General features: G+C 40.5%; 1 protein-coding gene across 1 annotated transcript; it reads right to left on the bottom strand.

Moving 5' to 3' along the window:
* Positions 1-6,287: 6,287 nt before the first annotated feature.
* Positions 6,288-14,198, bottom strand: LOC126915318 (leucine-rich repeat-containing protein 24-like). The gene has a single exon (XM_050719894.1). It carries the CDS (start codon positions 12,722-12,724, stop codon positions 10,745-10,747), a length of 1,980 nt encoding a protein of 659 aa, XP_050575851.1. The 5' UTR covers positions 12,725-14,198; the 3' UTR covers positions 6,288-10,744.
* Between the last annotated feature and the right edge of the window lie 1,942 nt (positions 14,199-16,140).

The raw sequence follows: 16,140 nt of genomic DNA, 5'->3' as shown, positions 1-16,140 counted from the left end.
AAACTCTCTTTTCGCAAGATGTGCTAAATGTGCTTTAAACTCTTGTTCAAAGTTTCCATACAATCGTATGTTGCTGATAATCGTTACGAAAGCCAACGAGTCTCCGGCTTGCGTGATGTCGAATATCGAGCGTCAAACAGGGGAAACACGCTTGGTACTTTTCTGCGTAATTAATCGTGATCGAACAATGGGAACGCCTGACGTTCCGTGATTCCCGGACATTCATAAATTTCGGAACATGTAGACACGAGATGATCGGAACGTACCTCGTGATCGATGAAATGGACTGATCTGACGAATGATCTTTTTTGTGAAAAAATATAATAATCATAAAGAAACAAGACGGAAGGAACAGTCCGATATACAGGATGGTTGGTAACTGGTGGTACAAGCGGAAAGGAGGTGATTCTATGCGAAAAAAGTAGTCGAAAATATAGAATAAAAATTTTTCGTTTGAGGCTTTATTTTCGAGAAAATCGCCGAGGGTTCGTTCTGCTCTTTGAAGAACACGTCTGTCAGGATATCAACGATTGGGATACCGGTGTCTGTAATGATCAGCTGCGGCTGATGCGTTACCACCACACGCACCTAACGAAAGTATCATGTCCGTATATTCCCGATTGCTGTATGTAGACATGATGATAGACTAATAGGTACTGATAGTAGATAGCGATAAAAGTCGGATAGTAAGTTAATAGGTAGGAAAACACTTCGGTCACATTGGAAGTGTTTATCAACATAACGTCAATCGAGACAACGACCTACAGTGAGATCCGTTATAACGAGACGTAATAAAGTGCACGCGTACCGAGCGAAAATTCAAAGTCGGTTTTCTCGAAAACAAAGCGTCAAACGAAAAATTTTTATTCTATATTTTCGACTTCTTTTTTCGCATAGAATCACCCCCTTTCCGCTTGTACCACCAGTTACCAACCACCCTGTATAACTGTCGATAACTGTATGGAAATCCCAAAATGGAAAACCTTTAATTAGGGCAAGATATGAGTATTTGAAAAGTGCGGCTTTCAAATATTCTTTGCATCGCTTATCTTTATTAATTGAAATAAATGAAATAAATTCATCGATAATTGGCTATGCTTTAGCTATGAAAAAGAGTGATATTACATAAGCTGTCTTTAATGTGTTAATAATTCGTTCTCCATGGTCATTGATACGTTTCAAATATACATGTATGTGGAAGTTATATATGTATGTATGTACGTATGTATGTATGTATGTATGTATGTATGTATGTATGTATGTATGTATTTATAATGTGTGTTGAAAATATAGTCACAAAGATATACGCTCCGTATGAGAAATCATTGTTTTTCAGCGGCGTGAGTCGTAAAATGTTATCTGTACTGTATCAAACGGTATGATCAAGTAGTACGAGTCGAAATAAACGCCACAGTATGGTAAGTTGCACGATCGTTAGGAAAGAAAAGTTTCTTCTTCGAAAAAATACCGGTAACGAAGATCAAACTGCCGGTAAGGCTATTACTTATTCCTCCACTGGGAGCAATAAAAGTCTGGACGTCAAGTTCCTTAATAAAAGAAGAAGAAAAAAATAAAGAAGAGGAGCGAGGAGTGGAAAGGAACTTCGCGAACTATTGAACTTTAGAAGGGCTATTTACTTCTCGATAGCTTAAAAGCATTAAATCGTGTGAATGTCCTTCAGTTTCAACTTCGATTCTTCCGCTATGCCACGTGATACAGACTGGAGAAAAATATTCTATTATTTCGTTTCACTACAATCGAAATAATACAACACCTTAGCAACATTTTGTCATCATTTTTATAAACAATTATGGCTGTTCCAATTTTCCAAATTAACTTGGCAAAGCTATTATTTTTTATACCGTTTGCTATGTTATACTATCTCGTTAATTGCTACATATTAATAGCATAAAATAAACGGGTTCTTGCGAAATTTCTTTCTTTTTTTTTAGCGTTGCAATATTTATTTGTGAGAACGGATTATGAGCGTATTAACAATATATCATATACGAGCGATCTAACAACACGAGCTCGCTACTGGAATATCAACCGAGACACGAAACGCTTGCTAATTAAATTTATTGAATTTACGGCTGAACTGAATCCTGGTTCGAAGGAAGGCATGAATAAAGCGCGAAAAGATACATCAAGCAATTAAAGTAGTATTGCATACTGCTCGATATACAGAATTTGCTTAATTACTTTACCTAATTACTTTATATTGCTACTTCAATGTCGGCTCGGTCTCTTCACTTTGAACTTCTCTTGTATATGTACGATGTCGTGCAGAAATTTCCACGAACGATATACGAACGACTTTATGAATATATACGTATTAAGACAGTTTTCTCTATTCTATTAGCTACCTATTTAGATGTCAGAATAATTATATAAAATACGCATTGTGACGCGGCTTTTATATAATATCAAGTTGAAACTCATTGAATATTTATTACGTAAAATGGAGTAATTTTAAACAAATTATTTAAAAGTATTGAATAGTTTCTAAGAAAATAAAATTCTACAAATTACACGATAAAATATTTTCCTCGACTATTTATTATCATAAAATTATGTTATTTATTTATTAGCTTAAATATTGTCTGAATAACTTTTTCATTAATAATTCTTTAAATCCGTCTTTGTTATAAAATATACGCGTTAATTGTTTCTATTTATTCAATCTATTTAAGTTCCGCATTGACTACATACTTGTATATAAAATATTTGGTTGGTTATCAATATCCGAATATCATTAAGTTTTCAAGTGCATGTTCACGCAAAATCGCGTATGTTAACGTTTAAAGACAATCGGAAAATAATCATTTATTTAGATGGACATTTTCTGCATCACGTATGCGTGAGGAAAGAAAACAAAAGTAAAATAAGAGTGCGCGAAATTGAATTTCCACGAAGTTAAAGAGTAACAATTTGTTGAAACTTTCTGAATCAATATCGACATAATCCAATTTAATATATTTTTTCCACAAAATCATATACATCACATCGTCATTGCAAAACTTCCAATTTACATGTTCTTTCTTTATCATGATTACTTTTCGTTATTACTTAAACTAACATAGTTGATACGCTTTGTATAATCGACGCAAATTTATAATAAAGTTGTAGGAACTGATATTGCCGACGTGAAATTATATTAACGGAATAGATTATGGTTAAATTTGCTCGGTAAATGGGGAGGACACTTAAACAGCAAATCAAGTAATCGGCATCAAGATTGCGCCAGCCAACCAACCGTGGCGATCCTTTCTTAACACGAACTACTTCTTCATTATGATTGTAAGATATAACCGTAATTTATTGATAATAGACTACGCAGGTTTATATATTTATGAAAAATTTTAAAATATAAAAGTGTTTAGATCACATATAATATGCAAAGATTTATAAAATATTCATAAAAATGTAAATTTCCGTAAACATGTGTAGTCTGGTAATAAATATTCATACTAATGGAACAAATTTACAGTATAGGAAATCAATGTTAATTGATATTAAAATAAGAAAACATATTTATCAACATATAACAGATAATAAAATTGCACTGGAAAGCAATTGTTTCGTAATAAAAGATAAGACAGAGTTTCATAAACGTATGTAAACTCTTGTGCTTATGACCAACGTTTTCCTTTCTGTAAGTTAGTAACGAAAATTTTGCTAGTTATAAAATTGAAAAACTTACATTATTAGAACGAAATTGAACTGGCAGTAAGAAATAAGTGTTATTTCTTACAAAGAACTTTTGTAAGTATCGTATTTATAACTCAAAGTAATCTTTTTTCCATATGCACCTACTTGTTAAACATAAATTACTGTAGTGTTGTGGACAAAAGGCCTAAGAGATATCAAATAAACCATAAACAATGTCGCGAGAGCCGAGGCGCCGTCGGGCCCATCAATGTATCGTCAGTCCTTCAATTGAATAGTTTCGTAGAAAAGTCCTACGTGACCCTGGCCACGAGCGATTGCGAAACACGTGCGTGGTGGGCCTAAGAAAAGACAAAGGGATGCTAGAACAGGCAGTGTCAGTGGAGAAGCCAGAGGGTGTGAATCGAGAAGTCAGAGAGTGTGAGTTGCGTTGTTGAATTAGTGTTGCTAGCGTTGTCGAGAGAGTGTGGTCCGCGTGAGAGAGAGTGTTGAATCCGTTGTGACGAGAGTTGCAAATTAACCATTGAGTTGTCTAGATTATAGTACGTTATTGTGATTAGTTCACGTTAAACAACCATCGTTCTTCTATTTAATCAACATCTGTACAATCCATTCATTGTAAATAAATCATCAATATATATTTACGATACTACATTACATTTAGCCGAGTGGCATAAAAAGCTTTCATTTTCATTGAAAATTGCAAGTATAATGCTAAAGTATGAACTAGGGAAAAATTGTTCTCTAATATTTTATATAGAATTTATGAAATTAACTTCTTATATAGAATTTATATGGAATTTATGTTATAATGTCACGAGAAAGATATTGCTTCAATTATTCTTAATCGAGGCGTAATTATTAATTGTAATGTTAAATAAATAAACTATTTTGCTTATTTAAACTATTATTTCACGGACAGAATGGAATATAGCGAATTTAACAACGTTATAATTATGGTATTTCAAATTTTAATATCCAGTTTTAGATATAATGTCGCGTCATAATTTCATACAAAACAATCTTTATATATTTCAATTTTTCTTAATACATCAAGATTAAATAAATTAAACATATCTAAATTGGACATTCTACAATTTGTCCAGTCACCTAGCTTAATCATGAGTCTAATCTAAAAAGGAATAAATTTACTGTGATCTATAATTGTTGTACATTACATAACAAAAAAAGGAATGCTGCTTTTTGCGGATAATTTTAAGGTGATAATAAAATACTTCTTACTCATATTAACACTTATAAATAAAATATACATACAAATATATATAATATAAATTATAAAATAAACAAATATATATAATATAAATAAAATATACAAATTCGACTTATGATATTATCTCTATTTTTGATGTTTCTTGTATATTAAGTCAAAGGCTCTACCATTTAAATAATCTAAAAATATTTGTAGATAATAATAAAAATGATTTTTCAAATTCATAAAAAATAGATTTTACCATATCCTTTACGATTTAATGTCTGCTTTAAATATCATTAATATCAGAATGTAATGTTTACTGTAATAGTATATAGATCGAAGACAGGTGAGGATGAATGAAGTATTTTTAGCGGTTTATAATAAGGACCGAATGAAAAAAAGTGGCGAGGGAAATTAATGAATTAGCAAACGAATATGTAAAAACAGCGGGAAAGACAGAATACTTGAGGAAGAAAGTAGAAGGAGGCAGCCAAAAGCGGCTGCTATAGGATAGATTCTAACGTATTAAGCGTATTAAGGAAGGAAGATATAGTAAAAAGTAGGATAAATGGAGCGGTGATAAGCTGAGTAAGAGTTTTAGAAAGAACTTGAGAACATATGTAGGTACCGAACTAAGCCGAAGGTTGATATGCGATGAATAGTGTATAATGTATAGATTAAGTATAGGATAGTGTACACAGTATAGTTAGAAGAAACAAAGAAATATATATTTAAATTTCTAATATTAGATATAAGATGAAATATGTGTGCTTAGGGTAGGAACGTAGATTGGGTGTAGGACTTTGAATATAATGGATGCTCTAAATACAGTATGGAAATAAGTAAGAATTAGAAATATGTAAGTCAAGTCCCATTTCTGTGAAAAGAAACAAATAAAAAAAAATATATATATATATATGGCAATGCTTTTCTCCTATATAATATAAGAGATGTAATATTTAATAACATGTTAACGAGATAATCCATCCAATATATTAATTTTTCATATACGCGAACAACATAGGCAGAGGATGACAAAAAAATTAAAACAACGTGCTTGAAGCCATCGTATGAAGAAGCAATATCTCCCTTAATCCGCTCGGGGAATATAAAGCTTCGAGTAATTGTTCGCGATACCTTTCCGCTACGACTCATTGTCAGACATGCCAGCTTGTCAGCTTTTATGACGCTCAAATGATATGGATCGCAATATTGTACGCAGTAACATCAGGAGAGCTGTATTGTGAATGTTCATTAGCCACCACTGTGACCGCACGCTATTGTGTTTCAGAGATTTGTACCCGTCACAAAAAAAAGAAAGAAAAACGGAAAAGAAAAACACTATACAGACTAGGAACAAAATTCTAAATGTATTCTCCCGAGTTAATTTGTTCATATGCAAACCTTTTGTTTTTAGCCCTTCTTTTCTTTTTTCTTTTTTTTTTCTTTTTTTTTTTTGTTCGTGTTATTCATTCATCCTTTTACTCGCAATTGGTGCAGATTACAGACAAAGTACGAGTATAATTCTAATTCCATTCTAGAAGGAAAGAATCTTTTTAATTGCATCGTCGATACGATACACGAAAAAGAATGAAACGCTGTTTTTCGTCAAACGGTTCGAAAATATATGCACAGTGGCTACAAAGTGTATTGACACAACAATGTATTTATTGTAATATTTACATACTAGTTAATTGGATACAAATATATTACATTTCATTTCATTTAATGGTAGGTACTATCACATGACTGAAAAAACTCTGAAAATGAAATGTAGAACCTGCTAAAAAAAAAAGCTTTGTGCCAATACTTCGTGTAACCACTGCATATCGGACATAACTGTAGCGAAAACGCGGGTGCATTTCATTCTGTCGACTTTCCAAATTTGTGAAATTATAGTTACTGAGAAATTAATAAACCGTGTTGCTTCCATCTCACGTGACGTTTGCGTTTCGAAATATACATTACGGCTCGGCTCCTTTATGAACCAGCCTATTTTGCGTTAAATCCGATTTGACCGTTCATTACGTTCATTGTCGTCAGCTTATGCGTATTTCGTTACTTTGAAAATAATTAACTCCGATACCCGATTGCGCAAACAGCAGGTCATTAGAAGAAGGAAAACACTGAGATAGATAAAATGTAAATCATATCGAGGAACGCATGATATGTTTCACTAATATGGCACACGGTGGATTGATATGTCATAATATTCGAGTGATATATATGTATATATACTCTAATAAATTATTACTATATGATAGTATCGAAGAGCTTCTAATATGGATTGTTCATTGTAATTAATATTTTCGCAAACTTAATATTAAGCTTTCTGTTCGCCTGTATGTTTAATTATACCTGTATTTCTAATGCCGAGAAATATTTGGCTACTTGATATTCGTTTGTTTCATCAATAATATTTTGATGAAAATATAACATGAGAAGAATTTGTTTGATTTTGATCGATTTCGTTGCAGGAAACGACAAAGAAAAATGGTGTTTCGTGTCAGTGACGCATAAAAAGATCGGGTAAACGAAAACAATCTGCAGTAAATATCGTTACTTTCGATGCATGGACGAGTAGTCTTTAAATGTCGCATTGGCGTGACTCGGTTGCAAGAACCTCTGAACGGTAAAATAATTAACATTTCTATATATCATCCCTAGAAGGTATCATAAAATGTCGTGAATCAACTTGTTATTAACAAATAATAAAACAAAAATAGATAAACATTTATTAACGCAGACCATATTGTAAAACACTAATAGGAACAAAATGATTGTTAAGGAACAATGTTATCGTAACAAGACGAATATTCGAGAAAGGGCAAATATTCATACAAGTACGAATAATACGTGAAAGGACAAAGGGTAGTCCACGTTAAACATATGCACATCATTTATGGCTCACTTTAAACGATGATACGCGTAAATTATTCTGGACGTGATGCTAACCGTGTATTTTCGAGGGAAAAGGTGGCAAATCATTCGTGTCTATTTCTCATGACAGTAAATTTCGTGTTATGGACAGATACATAACATAAATTCCATAGTTTCCTAGTTTGCCTAATTTTAAATTCCATTCGAACACGCTCCAAGCGCGTTACGCGTAAACGTTCGTTACGAATTGCAACGAATAAAGTTAGATTCGATCGGGAGAGAGAAAAAAGATCGTTCCAGTAAAATCCATTGAACGCGTTCTCGTGCCCCGGTTGTCACGTGTTTTCACTGCGATTACCGTGATTTGGCCAAGATACCGGTCGGGAAACAACCAATAAACCCGTGGACTCGTTCGTCGACGAATAAAATGACCACTAGAAACGTGTCCTGTCGTGTTCTCCAGCCTGTACCACGTATTATCGATCCGCGTAAAATATACGATTCAATAGAACCAGTCAGTGTATTTGGCATGGCATTTTTATTTCCATTTTTTCCGTCGTTTTCGTATTTTATTTTCTTTTTTTTTTTTTTTTTTTTTGTTACCTCATCACGGATACGTCGATCGGTTCTAGGATCATTGAGCAGAGAAAAGCAGCCGGCCTGAACGATAGGCGATAAACCAATCGGTAGAAATTGCAAGCACTGCACCGCATGCACTATCTCACCCTCGATCTCTCGATGCCGCGCGTGGGCACACGTATACACTAGTGCACTCATACATTCACACGTCCGAATGTAGACATGGTCTGGATCATATTATCACATACGTTCAAATACGTATATTCAGGCACACTGCTCTCAAGACACGTACGAACCATAGTCGGGCAAATACGCGCGCACACACACACACACACACACACACACACACACACGGAACACACAGGACATAAACACAGACACAAGTTGATAACTGACCGATATTCGCAATTGGCGTTTTGGCTTACCGCTTACCGCCAAAGTGTCTAGATCAACACACACAGACTCACTTACGTAAGACACTAACGCGAGGCATGAGCCGGTCAACCAATCGCAAGCCCCTCGTTTCAGTGTTTGAGCAATAGTTTATATTCGCTTGCAATTGGCTTACGGGCTTCTTGTGCTTACTATACAGTCTTATGTAATTGATTCTATTGGCTCCGGGTAATACAAAAAAACAGACAGAGATCGAACGACGACGGATACATTCTGGGAATTGCGAACTTTTTTTTCTCACTTTACTTTTTCTTTGTTCACCGAATTCAATCGTTGATTAGATATCTCGTTCGATAGAGGTATCGCGACGTTCGCAATTGTCATCATTCGCGATGTCAATAATTATTCGATGTATCGATACCGACGTATCGATATTGATATATACGCACATGATATTACCATTGACGTAGGTATACTAACGCTTTTAAGGTCTGTGAAATTTCTCGATGAATCGATATCGAAAGAGACAGTGTGTCGTTACACGAATATATTTTGAACGGTTCCTAACGCACGGCAAAGTAAATCAATTTATCGTCAGGAGAATTGCAACGACGGATCCAGAGGTGTACCCGACGTCATATTTCACGCTCTACCGTTTCCGTGAATTTTCGTCCTCGAACACGAACGTCAATAACTATCCGATGTGACAATATCGCTTCTCTCGTATGTCGCGTTTCCGTTAGTTATTCCGAATCGATTCGATACTCGATCTTACTCCGAAATTATAACGTATTCATAATTCGTACGTACCGTTGATGATGATAATAATAAATGAAAAAACAATCTGATCAACGAATCGTTAGACGCGCGACGGAAAATGGGATGAATTTTTCGAGCATCGTTACCGCGATGCGTAATCGCACGTCGGCCGTATTCTCGATCTCGTATTGTCGTCGTGTTCACACCATATCCAAATCATCTAACATCGTCTAATTACACCTTCAAAATTGACTGGAAAATTCACGTGTGTAGTATACACGGTAGCCAACACACACGGTAAATAGAAATTATTCTCTCGCGTATCTGTCTCTATCTACACATCCTTCGGAACATGCACTGCAGTCTTCTCGTAAACATTATCTTAAGAAACGGTATATTTAAACCGTATCTTTAAACGTTATGTTACTATATTCAATTTTTCGTGATCTCTCTTTCGCTTCTTTTTTCTTTTTTTACTTTTTTTTTTGTTTTTGTTCTTCCTCCGAATATTCCTTAATAGTTCATATAGAAAGTATTAGCCGTCAACATTGTACTGCAAGACCGCCGAAACGACGTCGTCTTTCTTACCAGATCGTTCCGTTCATTTAGAACGTCGAGTAGAATATTCTTCCTATCGTGCTACACGTCGGACACACAAAACGGACGCGAAAACGTTCGAAATGAAAAGTTCTTGGAGATTAGAAAGCCGGCGTTATTTTTTGAGAACTGGCAGATGGCGGAATTTATCGATTGAGTCCTCGACAGATTCTTCGTTTTATGTGTTCCGTGCATTAGTCACGATGACACCTTCAACTATTTCATCGACCACTGTACGTAAATCTCGCGACTAGTGGACGTTTGTTTCCACCGAGTCGGCCGAATGACTTCCCATTCTCGGTGTCTGCCACCCTTCTGTACGTATGTATATCCACATACGGAATACATCTCAAACCATTTCATCGATCACTCTCTCTGTCTATATATACGTATGTACGAGTGTGTAACATGTGGTATGTATATATTATACGTTTTATGTATACGCAATCCACGTGACAGGTCGACGTCCTAATCCATCACGTTAATATCCGCGACGGAGTTCGATATTTAAATTAAATCGAGAATTTTTTTTCTTTTTCACTACCGCTCGTCCGGCACTGGACAGGACGTCTCTCAGCAGTCGGTGTCGTCCTGGTGGCGTCTACGAAGCTCCAGGTAACGGTGCCGGGCGTCACAGTAATGAAGCAGCGGTACCTAGACATCAGTTCCAGTCCCTTCTTGATAACCCTCATCGGGAGAGCTACGCGTCGAGCCGAGGACACGCTTCAACGCAGACACCGGTGGCAAAACCGGAACTCCCTTCTGCCATACTCTTATTTGCTTCGCCCCTGGCGGAAATTGCTCGACCATAGGCGCCACTACGGCTAGGGCTTCCTTCGAAGGGTACGTGCTCACCGGAACCGTTGTTCTGCACGTATCTCTCGCCTCCCACATACAACTCGTGTAAAGGATCTTCGCGTCGTCCACCACTTCCATACGACTATAGTCCGCTCCGCCGTAAGGAGTGATGTCTTCCGCCGAACCACGTCGCGTGTCCCTGATAAGATCAGGATTGTCAATCGGCATCAGCGACGTAGTGGAAGAGAAACAAGCACCGGGTGCAACCATCGAGGGCTGTTGGCTCTGATCATCGAAACGACCGATCGAACCGTACTCGTTCTCTGTCTGCAAGGCCGCTGCTTGAGGTCTTTGAACGTAGCTCAGGTTTAAGGACACCGGTGGCTTCGATTCCACACCGAACGACGTCGTTTCGATTTCTTCGTGTTTTCTGCGAGTAGTCGACGTTGCCGATGATGGATTCTCATTGTTACCACCTGTACTATCAACGGACACCCCTTCCGCAGGAACCGACGACTTCACGTCTTTCAACGGCATTCTTCGTAAACGAATGAACAACACGAGAATGACAAGGAGTATAAAGAGAATGAGCACAACCAGAGCGGCGGATATACCAGCGATTTGACCGGAACCGAGAGTAGACATGCCAGCGGTTCTCAGAGATACGTGAAGAGTGAAATTCGCCTCGACGCTACCAGCACGATTTTCTGCCACGCAGTAGAACTCGCTAGAGTCCGCCTCTTGAGCGTTCGTCAGTACTAGCGTACTTCTTTTCCGGAACTGACCCTCCTCAAAGATCAAAATCTTCTGATAGCCACTGAATGCCGAATGGTTGGTCAGCAAACGTCCGTTCCAATACCATTTCACCTTGGCCGGTGGTATTGCGCTAACTCGACACACGATACTGGCATTTTCGCCTATCGTTGCCTCGGCGTAACGACTAGCTATCAGAAGAATCGGTCGACAGGCAAAATCGTCGATACTCAAATCGGTGAAGGTACGATTCAATAATTGTTTCGGACCGTGACAAAGGGGTGCTTGAAGGGTCGGCAAATTGTGCTTTACGAGCCACATTTTCATCTCGCGTAAATGGCAATCACAGATCCAGGGATTATCGTGAAGTTCTATGCTCGTGAGTTTGTTCAACGGCTCGAACGTGCCGGGATGAAGGGTCGATAACTGATTATTGTTTAACTTTAAACTTTCCAACAGTTCTAAGCCTCGGAATCCTTTCGCCTCGATCTCAACCAGTTGCGTGTGAGACAGATCCAACTTGACCAGGTTCGGTGTACTCTTGAACGCGTGCGAGTGAATCCTCTTGAGAAGATTGTTAGACAGTACGAGATCCCTGAGGAACGGTGTATCCAAGAAACTTGCAGTAGGGACCACCGTTAAGAGGTTGTTGCTTAGATCGAGCTCTACCAGATTCGTAAGGCCGGCCAGTGCCTCGCTATCGATTCGGTCGATACGGCACTCGCGTAGGTAGAGACGCTGTAGATTCGTCAAACGTACACGTTTGAAGATGTTACTCGGCAGGGTCCGAATGTCGTTACCGCTTGTGTCCAACACTTGCGTTTCCGGATCGATCCACTCCGGTATGCTAGTCAGGGCACGATTTACACACTCGACCGTGCGCTTCCCGCTCTTCCACTTACAAGAACACTCGACGGCGCACTTATCGCTGGTCACAATGCCCAGCAACGTCGTCACGTAAAACAAGAACACCGAGATTTCCATGACGAACACGTTTATTATTGTCGAATGCTGATCCTGGTTACGATAGACACTATCCGCCCCGATTATTTTGCTCGAGGACGCTAGCCTCGCCAGGCGCATCAATAAGCGAGGAATGTTTTCGCTCTCCCGAGAAAATACTCCGTCAACAAGCTTACGCCCATTTTTTCCATTTCCTTCTTCGAGTAGGCTTCGGTGGCGAGACACCTTCGATCGTTGTTCTCACCTTCTCTCGTCTCCTTCTAACGACACGTTCAACTCCTCCTCCTCGTATCGTCGAATAATACGACCGCCACCTCAGCCTTTATAACAAAGTTTACGCGAACCCTTCTCTCCGTGTAGCTGTTGCAGTGCAGCACGGCTAATTATGCAAACGAGAGGGTCGGGATTAAACGGTCTCGGCTCGTCCATTCGTAAATTCTTCTGATTCGTCGACTCGGCGACCGCTCGACGTACGATGACGAATACTTCTCCTCTGATCTTCGAAAGATACGCGATGATCGAAGCTGACCGAATTGGTATTTTCGGCAAACTCACGAATCGACGAAAACCTCCGCCGTCTCTTTCCTGACTCGTCTTCCCGTATTTGTCGGTACTTGTCACACGCGCGCGCGCACATTGAGGTACATACGAGCACGTACGAGTAAGCATACACCACGAGCGTCCGTCGTTCTTACGTAAACGCGTCGATCAACGTGCACTTGCCGTGAAGCTGACGAAAACCAACTCCACGATTCACCATCGACGAGAAACAATAACGGCAACAACACCCCCGTCGACGGACGGTACTCTGCACCACCACCTTGGACGACGCGTACTAACGCGAATCACCAAATATACTCGCGATACAGACCGAAGTCCTATCTCGTTCTCGCGTTGCTCCGTGCCCGAGGCGTTGTCCGTGCCAGGCGATCTTCGCTGGTTCGCGTTCCCCGTTCTGTTTTCCCAGCCGATTCTCGCTACCTCTTTCCTTCTTTCTCCTCTTTTTTCTTTTTTCTCTCACTCCCGATATTCGTCGAACGCGCAAAACACTCGAACCGATGGCACGGACGCTCGTCGTGAAATGAGAGACTATGAAAAGCCCGGCACCCAATTGGAGAGACAGCCTGTGCTCGCTTTCTCTGTCCTTCTTTCGATACGTCGTTGCACACTGCCAGGAGGGGGAAAACGCCGACGCGAAGTAGGGCGCACCCTTCTTCCACTCTGGCCAGACTATATACACAGGGTGTACACACCACCACCGTGATTCCAAGCACCCCTTACGGCGCCTTTCCTCTCCACCAGTCTCATCCACCAGCATCCTTCACCCCCTTGCCTAAGCTAGCTCTGTATCGAACCCCTATCCAACCCCTCTACCTTTATGAAATCTCCCCACAACCCCCGCCACTCCCATATAACCAGACACAGCTCGTGCGCTTTTCCCAACCGGCTAGAGAGGGGTAGTAGGGATCGTTTCTACTCCCTACTCTTGGACACGAGCTACCCCACCTTCGTACCGACGCTTTCCACCCCCTCTAAATGGGGTACACGGATGTACGGGCGCGCGCAGAACCTACTAGCCACTAGATACTCTCTCGCTTGCCGCGCCGGTAGCTTCTCTTTCCCCAACCCTATTCCACGTTTTCCTACCGAGTCTTCTGACCTCACTCCCACCCTCCGCTTTACCCCCGTACGTTTCTTCCTCGCACATTCTCTCTCTCTCTCTCTCCTCTCTCTCTCTCTCTCTCTCTCTCTCTCTCTCTCTCTCTCTCTCTCTCTCTCTCTCTCCTCTCTCTCTCTCTCTCTCTCTCTCTCTCCTCTCTCTCTCTCTCTCTCTCTCTCTCTCTCTCTCTCTCTTCTCTCTCTCTCTCTCTCTCTCTCTCTCTCTCTCTCTCTCCTCTCTCTCTCTCTCTCTCTCTCTCTCTCTCTCTCTCTCTCTCTCTCTCTCTCTCCTCTCTCTCTCTCTCTCTCCCGTCATGGTTGTGCCACCCACAGTCCTCCAACCACCCTTTTCGACGTATCGAATGCTACGTCACAGTGGCGAGATATACGGCTATTTCACAAAGTGGTTAAATGCACTGCCAGATTACGGCTGGCTTGCTAGAGGGGCGGATGCAGTGGAAGCGGCTGGAAAAGAGAAAGAGAAAAGGCCGGCAACAGCAACGGTGGTTACGATATCGTCTATCGGCTACCGTCAACCGCCACAGACGGTCTCTCTCTCCTCGCGTCGTTTTCCGGCTACGATCACAGAGCCCTGGAAAAGTCATTCTTCCCCCATCTTTTTCCTCCTTCTACTTTCATTCTTTCGCTCGCGTGTTCTCTCTTCACCAACGCGATTCTTCGTTGCCCCGCGTTTACATTCTCGAGAAGTTTGCGCGTGCTTCCCCATCGGCCCGCCTGGCCGGCTCGCCGCCTCTTCGCCGGTCCAGGGAATCTCCTTCCTTTTCTGTCATCTCTCGTGGAAATTATACGGAAAATGGAGGTATTCCTTCCGTGGAGGAAAGTTAGGTTCGTTCGAAGAAGTCGAGGGTTAGAGACATAGGGAGGACGCTAAATCTGCCTACAACGAGAGTAAAGGTGACATTGCGACGGAGGATGACGGTGAACGGCGCCAGCCATTATGTACTAGACATATATACATATGTACATACGTATACGTACATAGCTGGCGAATTTTCCCTAAAGGACCTTTTAGGGTTAATTGATCGTCCGAAGCGACAAGTGCACGTGCCTTCTCGCTCGTACGCCCCTCGCGTAATGCACCCTTAATGGACGCGAGCCTTCAAAGAACCCCTCCGGTAAAGACGTTCGATGCCTGTCCAATATGTTCCGAGAATTCAAGCATACACCCTTCACCCTCCTGTGCATCTCCGCAAGTCCCTTCCTGTTTCCTGTTCCCATGCGAGATTCGATTTGGAACCTCTATCAATTTGTCCAGTGCCGACAAATCTCACAGATACAGATAACTTCTTCGATTAAGACAGTAGTATTGTAAAGATATTGTAAAGAAAGTCGAACTAGGTGAATTAAATGGAAGATGAAACCACGAAGGCAAGAACACGACGTCTATTGCAAGTTCTGGCGCGGGTTTCGCTTGTCTCTGTCGTTTGCACTCGATGGCAAACCCGTTGCACAGGCCACTGACGCTATTTAAGCGATTACTTAAAATCAATAGCGCTCGTTCGGAGCGTACCAACGAGCCGATAATATAATTCTTATCCGAAACTATGCTCCCGTTCCCTCGTCTTCCAACAGCTCCCCGCAAAAGCAACCCTCTGCCGGATCAAAACTGGAAGCCTCGCAAGAAAGAGAAAAGAACATCAAGCTGGAGACGACCAAACGGTTGGATTTGTGCCGTGGGAGTTTGTCGAATCGCTGCTGGCTCTATCGGAGATTTGGCTAGCTCGCCACATTTTTTCAAGCAACCCCTCTTCCCTGCAACCGGTCACGACGCCTCAGCACGCGTGTACTACGAGCGTTAACGTGACTGTTTCGTAGATTTACGACGCGTGTATCGTACGATAAGTACGATCAAGGAG

The sequence above is a fragment of the Bombus affinis genome, chromosome 4 (assembly GCF_024516045.1).
Source record: "Bombus affinis isolate iyBomAffi1 chromosome 4, iyBomAffi1.2, whole genome shotgun sequence".
In the NCBI taxonomy this organism is placed as follows: Eukaryota; Metazoa; Arthropoda; class Insecta; order Hymenoptera; family Apidae; genus Bombus; species Bombus affinis.
Note: the sequence above shows the minus strand (reverse complement) of the source record. Positions and strands in the feature narration are given on the sequence as shown.